This window comes from Chlamydotis macqueenii, chromosome 15 (genome assembly GCF_036417535.1).
Source record: "Chlamydotis macqueenii isolate bChlMac1 chromosome 15, bChlMac1.mat, whole genome shotgun sequence".
In the NCBI taxonomy this organism is placed as follows: Eukaryota; Metazoa; Chordata; class Aves; order Otidiformes; family Otididae; genus Chlamydotis; species Chlamydotis macqueenii.
The window spans coordinates 701,194-717,377 of NC_141570.1; the positions used below are offsets into that span (position 1 = coordinate 701,194).

At 66.0% G+C, this 16,184-nt stretch overlaps 1 protein-coding gene across 1 annotated transcript; it reads left to right on the plus strand.

Moving 5' to 3' along the window:
• Positions 1 to 642: 642 nt before the first annotated feature.
• Positions 643 to 11,632, plus strand: HS3ST2 (heparan sulfate-glucosamine 3-sulfotransferase 2). The gene is made up of 2 exons (XM_086759559.1): positions 643 to 1,094; positions 10,438 to 11,632. Exons 1-2 carry the CDS (start codon positions 643 to 645, stop codon positions 11,054 to 11,056), a joined length of 1,071 nt encoding a protein of 356 aa, XP_086615685.1. The 3' UTR covers positions 11,057 to 11,632.
• Positions 11,633 to 16,184: the final 4,552 nt, after the last annotated feature.

Sequence of the window (16,184 nt, forward strand, 5' to 3'; positions counted from 1 at the left end):
GTTCCCCGGCTCGGCCCGCGCGTGGGGCGTCACAAACCACTCGGGCGAGGCTGAGCATCCCCGGCGCGGCGGAGACGCTGGCTCCGCGCTTCTGCTGCCAGCCGCTCCTCCCGCCCTCGCCGCTGCCGTGCGGGGCGACCCCCGGCGCTCGGAGCAGGGCGGCTGCGGGGCACCCGGCGTGGTGGTGCGGAGGATCCCGGGGTGGGAGGGGATCCCCCGCGCGGCTGCCCCCGCCCCGCGGCCGCTTCGCGGTCCCGGCCCGGGCTGCGGGGCAGGGGCTGCGGGGGCAGGGGCTGCGGGGGCGGGTGCCCCCCTCCGTGCGCGGGGGGCGGCGGGGCGGCCCCGGGCCGGGCGGGAGGGCTGCGGCCGGCGGGCGGTGGCGGGGGGCTCCGGGAGAGGCTGACGTCAGGCGGCCCCTTAAATAGCGGCGCTGCCGCCCGTGCCCCGCCACTTCCCGCGCAGGCGGGAGGCGCGCCGGGCCGCGCCCGCCGGGGATGGGAGCCGCGGAGCCGCGGGCGCGCAGGGGCCGGGGCGGCGGGCGCGGCGCCCCCCCCGCGCCGGAGCGGCCGGGCCGGGCGCGGGGCTCGGCGGTGGGGCGGCGGCCGGGGCGGGCCGTGCCCGGCGGCGCGGCCCCATGGAGCCATGGCGCGTAGGGCCCCGAGCGGGCGGGCCCCGGCCGCGGCCCCGGCCCCGTCCCGCCGGCTGGTGCGCAGGGCCCTGCTCCTCCTGGCGCTGTCGCTCTGCTGCTCCTACCTCTGCTACCGCCTCTGCTGCTGCGGGGGCTCCGCCGCGCCCCGCGCCCGCTGCGCGCCCGCCCGCGGCCCCGCCGCCGCCGCCAAGAAACTTCTGCAGAAGTCGCGGCCGTGCGGGCGAGCGGCCCCCCCCGCGCCCGCCCGCCCCCCGCCGCCGCCCCCCGCCCCGCGGCCGGCCCGCCCGGGGGCCAAGCGGCTGCCGCAGGCCATCGTGGTGGGCGTCAAGAAGGGCGGCACCCGCGCCGTGCTGGAGTTCATCCGCGTGCACCCCGACGTGCGCGCCCTGGGCACCGAGCCCCACTTCTTCGACAGGAACTACGACCGCGGGCTGGAGTGGTACAGGTGAGGGCAGCGCCGCGGGACCGGCCCCCGCCCCACATCCCCCCTGCCCCGACCCCCGCCCTCTCCCCTCCCGGCGCTCCCGGGTCCCGCGGACCGGCCCCTCACTGCCGGCGCGGTCCCTCCCCGAGCGCCCCCCGCGCAGCGTGCCGCACCGGCACCCTCCTGCCGTCCGGTTTGTCTCGGGCTCTGAGGGGACACCCCCGGCCCCCGCCGTCGTGCCGCTGACCTCCGAGGAGTGCGGTTCCGATGCGTGCGGGTCCGTCTGCGAGCTCGAGTGATTTGCGGGTAGCAGCGAGCACGTCTGCAGCGGGAGACGGTGGGCGTTTAGTTCCAGCAAAGGTTTTTGTGAGGCAGCGAGGACCGCGCGTGAGCAGGGCGCAGTGCCCGTGGGCTCATCCCAGCCCGTGGGCTCATCCCAGCCCGTGGCCCCGCACCCGGTGCCTCAGGCAGCTCGCGCCCTGCTGCCCAGTGGACCCGGTGTCCGGGTGGTTGGTTGCTGCGCCGTCGGGCCGCGGTGCTCGGGCTGAGAGTCGGTCTCGGGAGGCAGAGGAGGGCTGGCCCGGCCGCGGGTGCCCGGGAGCCCGCAGCAGCGGGACGCAGGCCCGGTGCGGTCCGTGTGTGGGGCGTCGCGGCGGCAGGCAGGCACCGAGCGGGCTGGCCCCTCGTCTCGGGCCGTTTCCCAGCGGAGATGTGCCCAGTTCCGGAGCGGGGCAGTGCTCCTCGGCTGCCGGGCGGGCGGGGGGGGCCCGTGGCACCGTGCTCGCTCCCGGCTCTGCTGGGGTCCTGCTCTGGCTCCTGGCAAGGCAGGCGGGGCACCGGTGCCCCCGCCGCTGTAGCCGGGTCCGTGCCTCCTCCTGCGCGGGGAGGGCTCTGCGGGTGCGGGCAGGGCCACTGCCCCGGGCTGTGCTGGGGCCACAGCAGACCCTGCAGCGAGGCTGGTGGCAGGCGACGGGAGAACCAGGACAGGCGCGAGTGGAGCTGGCCGAAACCGTTTCCCTCTCTGCAGCACGCCCAGCTCCTCTCACCTTTGGAGAGCAGGCGCAGCCGTGCGTGTCCTTCGCCTGCTCTCACCCCTCGCGGGTCTGTGTGCATCCCACCCTTGGCGTCGGCACTGTCACCCACCCTGCACCACCCCAACGCAGATGAGCTGGGAGCAGCCCTGCGCTACAGGCGGGCAGGGACGGGAGCAGCAGTGCGTTGTCTGAAGGGCATCCATCCGAAGTGGCAGGGCGATGGAGCAGGACGTGGGTGCTGGCTGAGCCCCTTGCTCAGCGGGGAGCTGTGCGTGCTCAGGGCCCAGCTGGGAAGCAGCCCCCCAGCCCTGAGCTGGGGTCCCCTTGGCCCCGCGAGCTCTCTGGGCCCTTGTGCTTCCCCTGTGCAGCACTGGGAGCGGGGAGCCCAGGTACGTGAGGGCACCCGCAGGCACCCAGCACAGTGCCAGTCCGGGAGGTGGGAGCCGTGACCCCTCCCGCACGCGCTTCAGCAGTGAGCGCTGAGCAGCCGACCTCTGGCCCCAAGCCGTGGATCAGCCATGGATCCTCCATGTGAAGGGACGCGTCTGTCACCGCGAGGGACACAGCCTGTGACAGAGCAGCAGTGGCGACAGGCAGCTGCCAAGCGAGGCCGGGGCAGTGATGGGAGCGCGGCCGGGTGAGCAGCGGGCTGCCCAGGGCCTGGCTTTGCATCTGGATCGATGGAGAGAGCACGCTGGAGCAGCAGAGCCTCCAAATTAGTTCAGCTAAAACAATTAAATGACACTTCCCTGGTTTTATTGCCTTTTTTTTTCCTTTAGCCTCACAAATGTGCCAAAACTTAAGCACAGAGGCTGCTAATGTAGAAAATGTGGAATTGATTTTCCTCCTTGCAAGTGGAACAATTAAATGTGGAGCGGGTCTAACCTGCGGTGCAATGAGCTCCTGTCACGCTGCCAAGAGACCGGGGAGCAGGAGAGCAGGGTCCTGCCAGCGGCTGTGTCCCGGGGATGGCAGCGCTGACACCAGGACCTGCTGCTGCCAGGGGCTGCCCCGCCAGGACCCCAGGGTGGGGAGGCTGCAGCCAGGCAGGTGATGCTCCCCCGCTCGGGGAGCGCTGCGCTGCGGTGGGGTCTCTGCAGGCAGCTGGGGGCACAGACCCCCTGGGAAGGCAGCGGCGAAGGCTTCCCCTGTTGTGAGTGGAGATGTTGCTTGTGGGAGTCCCGGGCTGCTGCGACAGCCGAGCACCCGATCCAGCTCCGTCCTTCCGTCCCGTGCCCTGGTGGGGAGCCGAGCAGAGGGACCAGTTGGTCTTGGATGCAGTTGAGAGCAATGCGAGAGCTGAGCCCCTCTGATGCTCCAAAAACATTGGTTCCTGGTTTTCCACATTTCCCCCCGCCAGAGCTGGTCTGAGGCGGAGGCGGCAGGACCAGTGGGAGAGGACATCTCCTCCTGATCCCCCTGTCCTTGCCAGCTCCAAGTGTCCTGCTGGCTCACAGCTGCTGTTCCTGTGGTGGCTCCTGCCTCGGCCCCTGCCACCGCCGCGGCAGCCTTGGCCCCCTCTGCTCTGGCAGACCCCTCGCTGGGCAAAGCCGGGCCCCTCGCTTGCCCCCGCGCCCAGCTGCGGCCCTGGAGCTGCTGCTCGCCGGCCTCAGACCCGGAACGCCCACGCTGCTTCCCGTTCCCGTCAGCCCCTCTGATCCACCTCATTAGCTACAGATACACCACAGGAAAGGTATTTTTAGCAAGATCTGTTTTAAGACAGCTGAAACCAAACAGCCAGCTACTGGGGAGTATCGATTCATTACCAATCCTGGGCTGAATGCTCGATACGGAGCTTTTCCTGCTGCAGGGAGCGTGTGCCCGTAACCTTCACGTTTTCCAGAACGCGGGGAGGGCAGTGCCCTTTAATTTGCAGTGAACTTGCAGTGTGGCTCGGTGGTTACAGCATCTTCTGGAGCAGTTTTCCTCCCTTGGATGCCCAAGTAACCCTGTTGGATGCTCCAGTGATATTTTGGCAGAGGTGCTTTCCCTAGCAGGCCTGGCTGCCGGCTGAGCAGGGACCCCCCTGTCCCGGGAGGATGTGACAGGTCCCTGGGGGCTGCTGGGGCGCTGGCCCCCGCGCTGTCCTTGGGTTCAGGGTGCCCCTGGGGCTGCGGCAGCACGAGGAGCGCTGGCGGGAGCTGAGCAGTGGGCGCTGCACCGTGCTGGGGGAGCAGACCCCGGCGCCCGGGGAGCATCACTGTGCCGTCCCTGCATCCCTGCACCTGCGGGAGGGAGAGGAGGGAGCGCGAAGCCGGCTCCTGCACTCCGCCTCGCTAATTGCTCCCTGCTAATGGCCAGGTTGGCTCCCGCACAAATGGGAGCCCATTAGGCTTTGCCGAGCGCCGAGCGATGCGGGCTGTTTTGTGGGCTTGACTGACAGCGCATTTTGCGAAAGTTAATTAGTGAGAAGAGAGGAAGGCAGCAAGCTTCAAGGATGCTTTGAAATTTCCTTGGCTTCAGAGTGCCCAGGCTCTGAGGAACGGGTGCGAAACCCCTGGCAGTGACTTCTGTGATTGCAGCCTGTTCCTTGGTCACTGCAGCTGTCCTTTGGGTGGGCCCGGGTGCTGCAGAGCCCCGGGACCCTCTGCCAGCACGGCGGCCACCCCAGCATGCAGCTGGCAGCGCCAAGCCCTTTCGGGCGTCTGCAGCCCAGGATCCGCAGGGATGTTGGATGTGGCTGAGTCGCTCTCCCTCAGCGCGGGCGTGGGGTCCGTGGGGTCCGTGGGACCCGCTGCTGGCTCCGTGCGGTTTGTTCTTGGTGCATTTGCACGCTCCAGGGCGCTGCCAGATCACCAAGCGGGCATCGTGTCTCTGACACCAGCTTTTAACTGGGGAATCGCTGCGCCAGTTGGGGCACAGTACGTGGGGGTTTTAGGTGACTACTCATTTTTGTAAAGTTTCAGCTCTGGAAGGAGTTGCCTTGGAAGGGGGAGAAGGGGAGACCCCAGCCGTTCTCCACGGGCCGCGGGGCCTGGCCCAGCGGCTGGGCTGATGCGGGGCTGGGCTGTGTGCGCTCACGGGTGGGCTGGCCGCCCTGACCCGGCGGTAGCGGCGGGGCTGTTGAGCTGGGCTGCGCAAGCACCGCGCTGGGAAACCCTCACCTCCTGCCGCTTCCGCACCACGCTTCCCTCAGTGCCGGCCCTTGGGCTTTGCCGGACCCCCAGTCAGTGCCGGACGGTTATTTAGGGAGACGGCAGTTACCCATCGGCCAGTGTGCATGAAGGGCGTCAGCAGCGTGCCCTTTGGAAAAGATTGTGTTGACTTGGAGGACACTACATGTCTCTGGAGCATTGAAATGATTAAAATGAATCAGCAACAAAGTTAATTACTGTGTTCGCACTGCTTTTATGCATTGAAATGTCCCTCATTAGCTGTCCGCGAGCGCTGGTGTAAGTTCTTTGAACATAAACATTTATGGAAGGCAGCTGATCCGTTGTTAAATCTGAAGCTGCCCGGGCGCGGGGCGGTGGCCGTGGGCACGCAGGGCTGGGCCAGTGGCTGCCGGGGCCGCGGTCCCTCGGGGCGGTGTGACGTGGAGCAGAGCATGTCGGACCGCGCGGGCTGGGGGGACGCAGCGAGCCTGTCCCGCCCGGCGCAGTGGGAGCCCTGTGCGGGGGTCTGTCTCCCCGACCCCGTCACTGCAGCGCTGCCAGCCTCGGCGGGGCAGGGAGGGGGCGTGGGCCCAGCCGGGGGGTGCCCCTTTGCTCCGGGAACTCCTCGCAGGGGTCTTTCCCTGTGGAGCACCAGCCGTGCAGCTCCCAGGGTGTCCCTGTGTCCCTGACGTCCGTTGCAGTGTCACTCCACCGGGGAGAGACTTTTCCCCTCCTCACACCTCTGTTTCTCGGTGCTTGACCCAGTTTTGCTTAAACCTCCGCATGGCTTTGCTTGGGCTTTCATCTGCTGATGCCACTTGCAGTCCTGCTGAGCCCAGCAGCGCTGGGCCACCGAGCGAGAGCCGGCGATGGATGTCAGCCGTGCACACCTGCGGCACGGCACGGCACGGCACAGTATGGCACAGCCCTGTCCGCAGGGAGCAGGGAGCTCGGGGCTGGGCTCCTGCTGCGCTGCCGACTCCGTGCAGCCGCCAGGCTCGCTCTGCCGGTGCCGGTGCCGGTGCCGGTGCCGGTGGGATCCTGCGCTCCCACCCGGCTCTGGCTGCGGGGGCGAGGGGCAGGCTGTGGCCTGGGGAGGGGACCTGCCGTCGGGTCAAGGTGGAGCAGACCTGCGGGACCACCTTGATGCCAGCCTGCGCTCTTGGAAGAGTTTCTGTGCTCATCTCTGGCACGTCGGGCTGCAGCTGCAGATGCGCTCGCAGCCACCCTTCTCCCAGGTCCCCGACACCGCGCGGAGCCGTGACCCTCGCCGCCGCCCCACCGCCCCGGGAGCCATCACCAGGAGGGCAGCGAGCGCCTGCTCGCTTGTGCTGGAGGATTTTGGCTTCCAGGCTGGCGGGCTCCACTCTCCCTGCACACGCAGAGCCTGCAGTATCGGCTGGAAGAGGGAAAGCACGCAGCCCTCGTCACAAGAACGAAAAAACTTGGGGTTTTTTGCCAAATTAAACAGTTTGTTTGTGTGCCGATGAGTGGATGGAGTCCAGGATTACGCACACGTCAGTCCTCTCCGAGGAAAGCCCGGGATGCATCTGCCACGTCCTCGCACACAGTGTGCTGCAGTGGGAAAATATTTATCCAGGATCCGCCCTGCGCTCCGCAGGCTGGATGGAGGGGCCGGTGCTGTAACGGGATTATCGGATGGGCACGCTTATCTGCAATATCTCAATCATCTGATGAATTTTGGTACAAATTCCTCCCTGGGAGAGTGTTTCACGCATGTTCGACATCAAAGCAGCGCGGCCAGCGAGGGAGCGCATGTTTCTTTAATGTGGGAGCGTTGTAGGGGCCGCGGGGCGCCCCACGGCAGATTATGAGAGCATCAATAATTCAGGCCTCAGAGAGGGGCCGGGGGAGTTAACTCCTTCAGGTGAGGCGCTGCCTTTGCGCTGGTACAGCCGCAGCCGGAGCGGGGTCTCTGCTGCTGCCGACCCACAGCCGTGGGGCCGCTCAGGGACGCGCTGGCTCCCGGGTGCCGTGGGGCACAGCAACGCCAGCTCGGCCGCGCCGAGGTACAGCTGACTGGATGTACCTGACGTGCGTCCCCTCTTCAGTAAGGTGGCTATTCACTCGGCATCAGCACTTTCGACCTCCTCCGTTTCCGCCGCACCGCAGATTCCCATCCCCAGGATACGGTGCGGGTGGCTTGTGTGCCGTAGCCGGACGGAGAAAGCCCCAGCGTGTTTCCTCCAGCCTGGCCGCGCGGATGGGGAGAGCGCTGGCGGGGCCGGTATGGTGCTGGCATGGGCAGTGTTGTCACGCTGTGGGGGAGACGGAGGGGCCACCAAAGCCACCCCTCACCATTATCTAGCGGGGTTGTGAGGGCAGCCACGCCATCCCCCTCCCGGTGTCACTGTCCTCGTCCCTGGTGCAGGAGGAGGCAGCCGCTGACCGTCCCTCGGCACCCAGCAGCTCTCCCGAGAGCGGCAGGTTTGGCATCTCCTCCTGGCACCCCATGTGTGTGCACCAGGCATCGTGCGTCCCCGTTGCCACGCTGGCATCGCCTCTGGCACCATTGGGCGGCAGCTCGCTCAGCGTGTGCCGGGAGCCGGTGCCCAGGCCGGGCATCTTCAGCCAAGTGACACCGCCCGGACGGGTCCCTGGCGCGGCGCCTGCCCCGGCCCGGCTGCGCGGCACCCAGAGCCCGCACACCTGGCGCGCCAGCCTTAAAACCCTGTGACGCGCTATTTGTATGCAAATCGCTCTGCCAGCGCCCAAGTCCAAAAATACCACTGTAAAGTCAGCTGTAATTAAGTTTGCAATGCATTTCCCAGCTCGCGCAGCTCTGGGGATCCCGCCGTTAGCGTCGAGATGAATGCCGGGGTGACATTCTCCCCTTGCACGGTTCGCTGGTGATTTATTTATCTGCTCGGGCTGTGTTTTGTTGTCTCAGCAGTCTCTGTTGCTCTGGAGCAGCAAACGCTGGGAGTCCATTTAAAAAAATCAACAACTCTTGTCTCATTTCAGTAATTTACTACGCGGAGATTTTGTGTTTTTCATAATGGATTAGAACCGTAATTTCATTTTTTGAATACACGGACCTAATAGCTCACGTGGTGAAAGTCTAATGAACCTGCAGATGGGCCATTAATGAACCGGCAGTCCTGTGGTTCTCCACCAGCGCACTGCCACAGTGCGTCACGTACAGCGCCGTCCCGCGCTGAGGTGTGGCGGAGCTTGGTTGTGACACAGAGACACGGCCGAGGTGCCTGCCGCTACGTTAGCCGTTCCCAGCAGTCGCAAGCGGGATTTATGAGGTTTGAAGTGGAGCGGTGGGAAAGGCCAGTCAAGCGATGGCCACGTCAGGTACCTCGGTACAACAGCCCTGCTAATGTGTGCTGAGTAATTAGCTTGTTCTCTGTCAGATGAGGAAACTGGCCGGGAGGGTGTGAGGGTGCGGCGGTGCTGCCCGGGACAGGCAGCCTCCGTCCCCTCGCCGGCGCGGTGCGGTGCCTGGCGAGCGAGGCCGGCCTCGGCCGTCGTCCCCCGCAGCTCCGCAGCGACCCTGCACAGCCCTCGGCTCACCTCTCTGGTGTCTCTGCTCCTCCAGTCGTCCTGGACCACGGTCTCTTCTTGTCCCCACGTCACCTTCGCAGGGAGCGTCCCAGGTCCACCGGGGACCCCCCACCCTGCTGCGTGCTGCTGCCCCCACCATGCCCTGGCTCTTCCGTCCCGGTCCCCTTGCTCCACATCACACAGGACGCTGTGGGCTGCTGCTGCGTCTTCTCCCAGTTCACGCTTCCACCCCGGTTCTGTACAGAGCAAGCCCCCAAGCCGGTGGCTGGGGACTGTGTTTTAGGGACTCTGCGGTCTCTGGTTTTGGGCCCCGAAGGGGCAGCGTGCCAGGAGGCAGTGTGGCCATGGTGGCTGCGCAGGGTTTATCCCATGGATAAATCAGTGCCTCGCTCTCCCCGGATCGCTGCAGATGGAGTTGCTGATGTTTGCGTTCCCTGACTGCTTGTCCCGCGGCCTCGCTGGGCTGCCCAGCCAGCTGTAGCTCGTAGCGCCAAGTCTGGAAGCAGCTGGCACTGGCTGCCCCTCAGCCCCATCCCCGGGTCCCTTTGCGGGGGGACACCCGCTGCAGTGCCCCACTGGGGCAGGCCCTGTCTGTGGGACGAGCGCTGTGGGGGCGCGGGGGCTCGCAAGGCGTCCCACGGGCTGAGGTACCCACGCCCGCTCACACAGCCGCTCTTGTTTTGAACCCCCACCCCGGAGGCACCTCTCACAGCTCCCCACGAACCACGCAGGTGCTGTGCCAGGCGGTGCCCGTGGGGCGCTGGCCTCGTGCCCCCCGCCCGCGCCAGGCAGGGAGCCCGCGGCGCCGTGAATCCGGCTGCGATGGAGCCGATCGTTTACCCTGGTCATACCAGCCCAATTTGTAAATCTTTCCATCCCATTAGTTTTTATTTGATTTGGATGTTCGCATGTCAGAGCAGATGATTTAATTAGTGCTGAGCTGGGCTGCAGGGACGCTGCTTTTCCTCCAGTCTGGTGCTCCCTGGCCTCGCAGCCCAGCTCCCTGTGCCAGAAACAGTGGGGTGCACGCAGGGCCCCCTCTGGCCAAGCCCCCCCGGGGTGGGCAATGCCCTCGTGGGCGCAAGCCCCAGGTCCCTGGGCAGCCCCGGGGTCCCACCGGTGGAGCGGCACAGCACTGCGGACGCAGCCATCGCGCCGTAGTGCGACCGGGGAGGAGAGCCGCCGCGTAATCGCAGAGATTCTGGAAGGAGCCGCGGTAATTTCTTTTGCAGAGGGCAGCTGGTGTCGGACTGGGTGGTGAGGGGCTCCAGCAGAGACTGTCCGCTGGGGAACGCGCCTGTGCCAGTGGCTGGCGTGGCTGGTGGGACCCCGGCTTCAGGCTGCAGGCTGAGCTCCGGCACCTTCCTTAAATCGCTAACAGCTTCGCCGCCGATGACTGCTGCGCAGCGTCCCCGCAGTCTGGCCGTGCCCTTGTCCCCCGTCCCGCGTGGCTCTGGCCTCCCCAGGAGCCGAGCATCTCCACTCACGGCTGTGCGTGCGGGGTGCTGGTGTCCCCATCCTCGGCACAGGGGTCCCTGGGGCTGGGATGGGCCCGGGGCACAGTCGTGGCCGGGATCCTCTGTGGTGCCGCGGGAGGGAGCTGTGCCGGCCGCGTCCCGCCAGAGGGGACCCCCTGCCAGCCCCGCGCTGCGGGCAGCACCAGCGCTGCAGACTCACCAGCACCTTCTGCTTCGCTTGCAGGAGCCTGATGCCACGGACGCTCGACAGCCAGATCACGGTGGAGAAGACCCCCAGCTACTTTGTCACCAAGGAGGCGCCGCGGCGGATCTTCAACATGTCCCGGGACACGAAGCTGATCGTGGTGGTGAGAAACCCGGTCACCCGGGCCATCTCGGACTACACGCAGACGCTCTCCAAGAAGCCCGACATCCCCACCTTCGAGGGGCTGTCCTTCCGCAACCGCAGCCTGGGGCTGGTGGACACATCCTGGAACGCCATCCGCATCGGGATGTACGCCGTGCACCTGGAGAGCTGGCTCCAGTACTTCCCCCTCTCCCAGATCCACTTCGTCAGCGGGGAGAAGCTGATCACGGACCCGGCCGGGGAGATGGGCAAAGTCCAGGACTTCCTGGGCATCAGACGGGTTATCACGGACAAGCACTTCTACTTCAACAAGACGAAAGGCTTTCCTTGCCTGAAGAAGTCGGAGAGCAGTGGCTTGCCTCGCTGCCTGGGCAAGTCCAAAGGCAGGACTCACGTGCAGATAGACCCTGAGGTGATCGAGCAGCTTCGGGACTTCTATAGACCTTACAACATCAAGTTCTATGAAACAGTCGGGCAGGACTTCAGGTGGGAATAAGCGTCCGGGAGCAGAGCTGCGGTGACGTGAGGCTGCAGTCTTCCATGGCGGGGGGCTGAGGCCAGGACCCCCGGCCAGCCCCACCTGCCCAGAGGCCGCGAGCAGAGGCAGGCAAGGGGCTTCCCCGGCCCTCGGGAGGCTGGGGTGCTCCAGGGCGAGCCGAGCAGGGGACGACACGGAGTGCTGACGAGGGACCAGTGCCCGGCAGGCCAGCGGCGCCCTGCCTCGCTCACGGGTCCTGTTTGCTTTCACCGCCACACGGTCCCGGGGCGGCAGGGATGGCCCTGTCTGGCAGCCCATTTGCAGGCTGCTCCAAGGCCCATCTGTCCCTCCCCCGTGTCCCAAAGCAAACGGGTGCTCTGGGACACCCCCGGCCGTGGGGCTGTCCCTGCGGGGCTGCATCCCGCTGCGGCGCTGGGGCGGGCAGAGCTCCGGCCGCTCCGCCTCGCCTCCCAGCACTAAGCGCAGCGTGTAACCGTGAGGGCAGTGAGGTGTATCTGCTTGAGAAAGAAGTCTGTGGAAGCGTTGTCCTGATCTTTTGTCCTGTGAATAAAGCACAGACTGCTGTTACGGGTACTTCGGTGGCACTGGTTTCCTTGTGCAGCATGTCAGCCCTTGGTGTAAATAAAAGCGGCTACCACCGGTCCGTACGCATGGGCTTTTCTTAGGGCAAGGCTGGGCGGCCCCGTGCGGTGCCGACGGCGCCGGGCAGAGCCGCGCTGCGCCCGCGGGTCGGGCGAAGGAGCGGGCAGGGGGCTCGGGCAGAGCGGAGCAGCCGCAGCTGGGCCGATCCCGGGCCCAGCCGCCCACTGACTGCCAGGGGCTTCTCCCAGCTCAGCGTCCTGCCGGGAGCACGCATCAGTGGGCTGCATCCTCGGGAGCTCGGAGGCGGGCGCAGCATCACTGTGGGGCTGGTTCCACATCGCTGCGGGTCTGGCTCAGCCCCGCTGTGGGTCTGGCTCAGCACCTCCTGAGCAGCCGGGGGAGCCGATCACCCAGATCGCAGCCGTAGGGCTCAGCCATGAGGCTGAGCTGCCGCTCAGCACGCTGGCACGGCCGGGCAGCATGGGGTCCCGGTCTGCCCAGGAGCGCCCGCTGTGTGGGTGCACGCACGCAGCCCCGGCCGTCCTGCAGCACTCGGTCTCTCCAGCCTGTCAGCAGGCCCTGCGCTGAGCACCGCTGCTCGTGAATGTCAACGCCGGCTCTTGGCGTGCCGCTATTTGCCTTCCCGAGCGCTGGACGGTTTGAATCATCTATCGATTTTTGTAGTAAAGCTCAGGCATTTCTGTCAAAGGTTGCACTCTACCACTGGCATCTAAATCTCAGCCCAAGCCTTCGGCCTCTCCCCGTGCCAGCGTCGGTGCCATCCTGCAGCCAGGCTCTGCCCGGGCAGGGAGCAGCCGGACATGCCGGGAGGCTCCCACCAGGACACAGGCACCCCGGAGCCGGTGGGTGACGGGCAGGCTCACAGCCGCTCCGCTGAAACCCGGGCTGTCTGCTGGGGCTGCGCGGGGCAACGCGGACCGGGGGGATCGCCCAAACCCAGCCCTCGCGGCTGCTTGGCCCTGCGCACCTCGGGGACACGCCGGCATGGGGCTGCAACGTGCCCAGGAAAAGGGGGCACGGCTGGGCAGGACACGGGGCTTGGTTTGGGACCAGGCTGCTCCCCCACCTACACCGCCGACTTCCCTGGGGAGGGGTCAGCCCGGGTTGGGGACCCCTGGTGATTTGTCGAGGTGGCCGGAGCCCCGTGCCTGCAGGACCAGGGTGCAGGAGACGTGGGGAGGCGCAGCCCCAGGCACCCCCCCCTCCATCACCAGGCTGGGGGCCGCCTCGGCGTGGTGCACAGCGGCTACGCGGGGATGCCACGCGACCACAGACCAGTTTGAGAGGCCTTACGTGATCACTGTCCAGCCAGCTCAGATGGGACACAATTGGAGTGATTAACGGACATCTCACAGAGCCCGATCTGCATCTCTGCCACCGTCACCCCGCAGCCGCAGCAGCTGCGGGGGGACGCAGAGCCAGCTGCGGGCCGGCACAGCGGGGATTAACGGCCGTCTGCAGGAAGATGGGATATTTTCTTGTATGATTTTTCCTTTAAAGAAGAAAAACATTCACAGTAAGACTCACAAATCCCAGCCCCGCGGTACAAAAGCCGTTTCCAATCCGCTGCGAGGAGGCAGAGGGTGCCGGGTTAGATTGATCCCCCTGACAACGCCGTATTAGTGGGAAATTAGAGCTGGAGCCCAAGGAAAGCGCTGCAATAGCAAACAATTACCTCACATTTGTCCTTACAAATGGAGGGAGCAGAAATGTGCTTAAATCAAGTATTAGATTTCCAAGGGTAAGCAAAGGAGGGCTCGGGGGGGGCTGCACCGAAACCGCTCATCGCGTTAGGAGCTCCGACAGCACGGCTCGGAAAGCCTCGGTGCGGCTGAGCCGCATTCGCACGGGGCGGGGATCGGCGGGGACGCTGAGCAGCGCTGCTTTGGAGACGTGGATGCCGAGCGGAGGGGCTGCCAGAGCGAGACCCCCCCTCAGCAGCCCTCATTGCGCGTGCTCCCAACCTGGGGGACGTGGGGGCCAGAGGCACCACTCCAGCCACCAGCGCCAGGGTCCCCAAAAGGCCTCTCGCGCCCACAGCGCGGTCACAGAGAATCGGCTTTGTGAGAAGTTCGCGCTGCGTTATGCAGCCACCGCCCCGGGCTCCCACACCGTGAAACGGCGCTCACAGGCGGGAGGACAGCGCTTGCTCCAGGCGTGACCTTCACAGCCCAGCCTGGGACCTGCCAGGACCACTGTGTAATTTTCACTGGGCCAGGAGGGTCACGGCCTGGGGCAACCGTTCCCAGCCAAGGTGGCGGGGAGCCCTGCTAGAGCGACCTGCCAAGCCTGCCGAAGGCGTCCAGAGGCAGGAGGACAAGGGGACCGTTCGCTGGCCTGGTTAACGACCGTGCTGCGTCCAAAGCGCTGAACCCCGCTTGCCGGCAGAGCGGGGTGGGGGGGGCTGAAGGAACAGGACACTGGAACCGGAGCCGAGTGCATGGGGACACAGCGATGCCCTGCGGCCACGCGCGTGGCCGGACCCTGCCCCCGGGCTGGGCACCCTGCATGCAGGCTGTTGGGGTGACCCACGGGACCCGCGTCCCTCCAGCGAAGCCGGTAGCCGTGCAAAGCCACCCCTGGTACAGCTCATCCCGCCGCTTCAGTGGCACGGCCACTGCCATCGCATGCGCCGTGTTTTGATCTGTTCACTCAGGCTTGAACCCTGGGGAGCGGCTGTTTAATATTTATCAGCTCATAAATACTTAAACGTAATGAACGCCACTGAAGTGGTCCCCCATCCTGCTCAGGCTGGAGAGCTCTCGAGATGGGCTGGGTCAAGTGGCTTCCCAGGGCCGCCTCCATCGCTGGCAAAGGCCGTGTCCCACCCCACGGAGAGCGGAGCCGCCGACACGTCCCAGGGAGCCCCAGGACTGCTGACAGCAGCCTCTCCTCCCCAAAAGGACCCTGGACACCCCCTCCCCAGCAGGACCATTCCAGGACCCCCCCGCAGTCAGAGATGGTAACGTTAACTCAGCATCTCTCCCTGACCCGTGCTGCGAGCACCGCCGTTCTCACGAGCAGGCAGGTGCGCGGCGGCCCTGGCCCGAAGGAGCTGGCTCCCCCCACGCCCGCAGGCTTGAGCTGCGGTGCTGGACCGGCATGTTAAATGAAGTCCAAGTATCTTCAGTTGCGCAAGGAGCATCATTCATCTCCAAGACCAATGCAGGATCACAGTGCTCTGAGCACCAAGAAAATTTTATTAACTTCTTATTAATTACTACAATTCAGATTCACTGCTGGCCCCATGTTTACTGGCAGTGGCGGGGTCAGGGAACGCCAGCCAGGCCCTGGGAAGGGTGGGTGGCCCCACGCTGCGACGCTCAGGGGCTGGACCCCCTCCTCCGCCCCACCTGGCGTCGGCTGGTGGGATCCCCTGGCCCACATTTAACGCACGCCCTCCCGCTCCCAGCACAGAGCTGGGCAGCAGATAAATATGGTCATTAACAGAAACCTCTAGCCCTTGGGAATGAGTACTGCTCAGGAAGAGCCGGGATGCCGGCACATTTCCATAGGGCAGGTTTCTCCTATTCATTTCATCAGCCTGCAGCGAGGGACAGAAACACGCTGAACCCCGCTGAATCCCCAGGCTCTGCCACCCCCGCTCAGGACGGGCACAGCCGCGGTGTCACCCGGTGATGCCGGCACGGACACAAAACCTGGGCCACCTGGAGTGCCAGCCCTGCGCCCACAGTGACCCCGGGGCTGCAGGCACCCCTCCGCAGCGCACGTCCTGTGCACAGGTTCTGCAAGCTGCGCCCCGCTGCCCAGCCCCAGCTGGAAACCTCCGGCATCTCCACCGAGCTCCTGGGAACCACCAGCCTCCAGCCCCTAAATGTGCCTTCCTCCCCCCAGCCCCGCCCTCCTGCCCACGGGCACTCAGAGGGGGCAGGCAGCTGCCCACGGCCCCGCGTCCCCACGGCCACGCCCTGCCCGCCCGCAGCACGAGGTGACGTGACGAGCCATGCGAAGGACGAGCTGATGTCCGTCCCTGAGGCTGCCAGCCGTGCCGCTGGTGCCCGCCTGCTCTCCCAGTGACTTGCCACCACACACAACTGATTAGCACCTTTAATTTGCTTTGAAAGTTCTCCAAGTTCTTCTACTCAGCGCCCCAGCAAACACGAGCACGGAAAAAATGAAGGAGCTGATGGTACCAATGCTGCACCGAAGTCCAGGCATCACTGCATAATTCATTACCTGACAGCTAATTAGCCAGCTGGTCCAATTAGGGTGACTCCTCCACAGCCAGGGCTCCGGGCACGCAGGGAGCTGACGCTCGCCCACACGCAGGCGGCTGTGCCAGCAGTTCCAGGGCCTGACAAAGATGTCAGCTGCCACGCGAAGCCGCTGCCAGCAGACGGTGGTGGGTGCCGCGCACAGCGAGGGCTGCGAAGGTGCCTGCCGAGGCGGAGGAGGGCTGCTCCGCACAGCCCCGCAGGAACACCGGTTCCTGCAGCGGCTGCAAAGGCGCAGGGAGCGCGAGTGCAGCCAGAAACGGGGGAAGCGCCCGGCACCCCGGGGA

Coding starts and splice junctions, on each gene's coding strand:
- HS3ST2 (XM_086759559.1), top strand. CDS start 643: ATGGCGCGTAGGGCCCCGAGCGGGCGGGCCCCGGCCGCGGCCCCGGCC. Junction 1,095..10,437: donor CGCGGGCTGGAGTGGTACAG/GTGAGGGCAGCG, acceptor CTTCGCTTGCAG/GAGCCTGATGCCACGGACGC.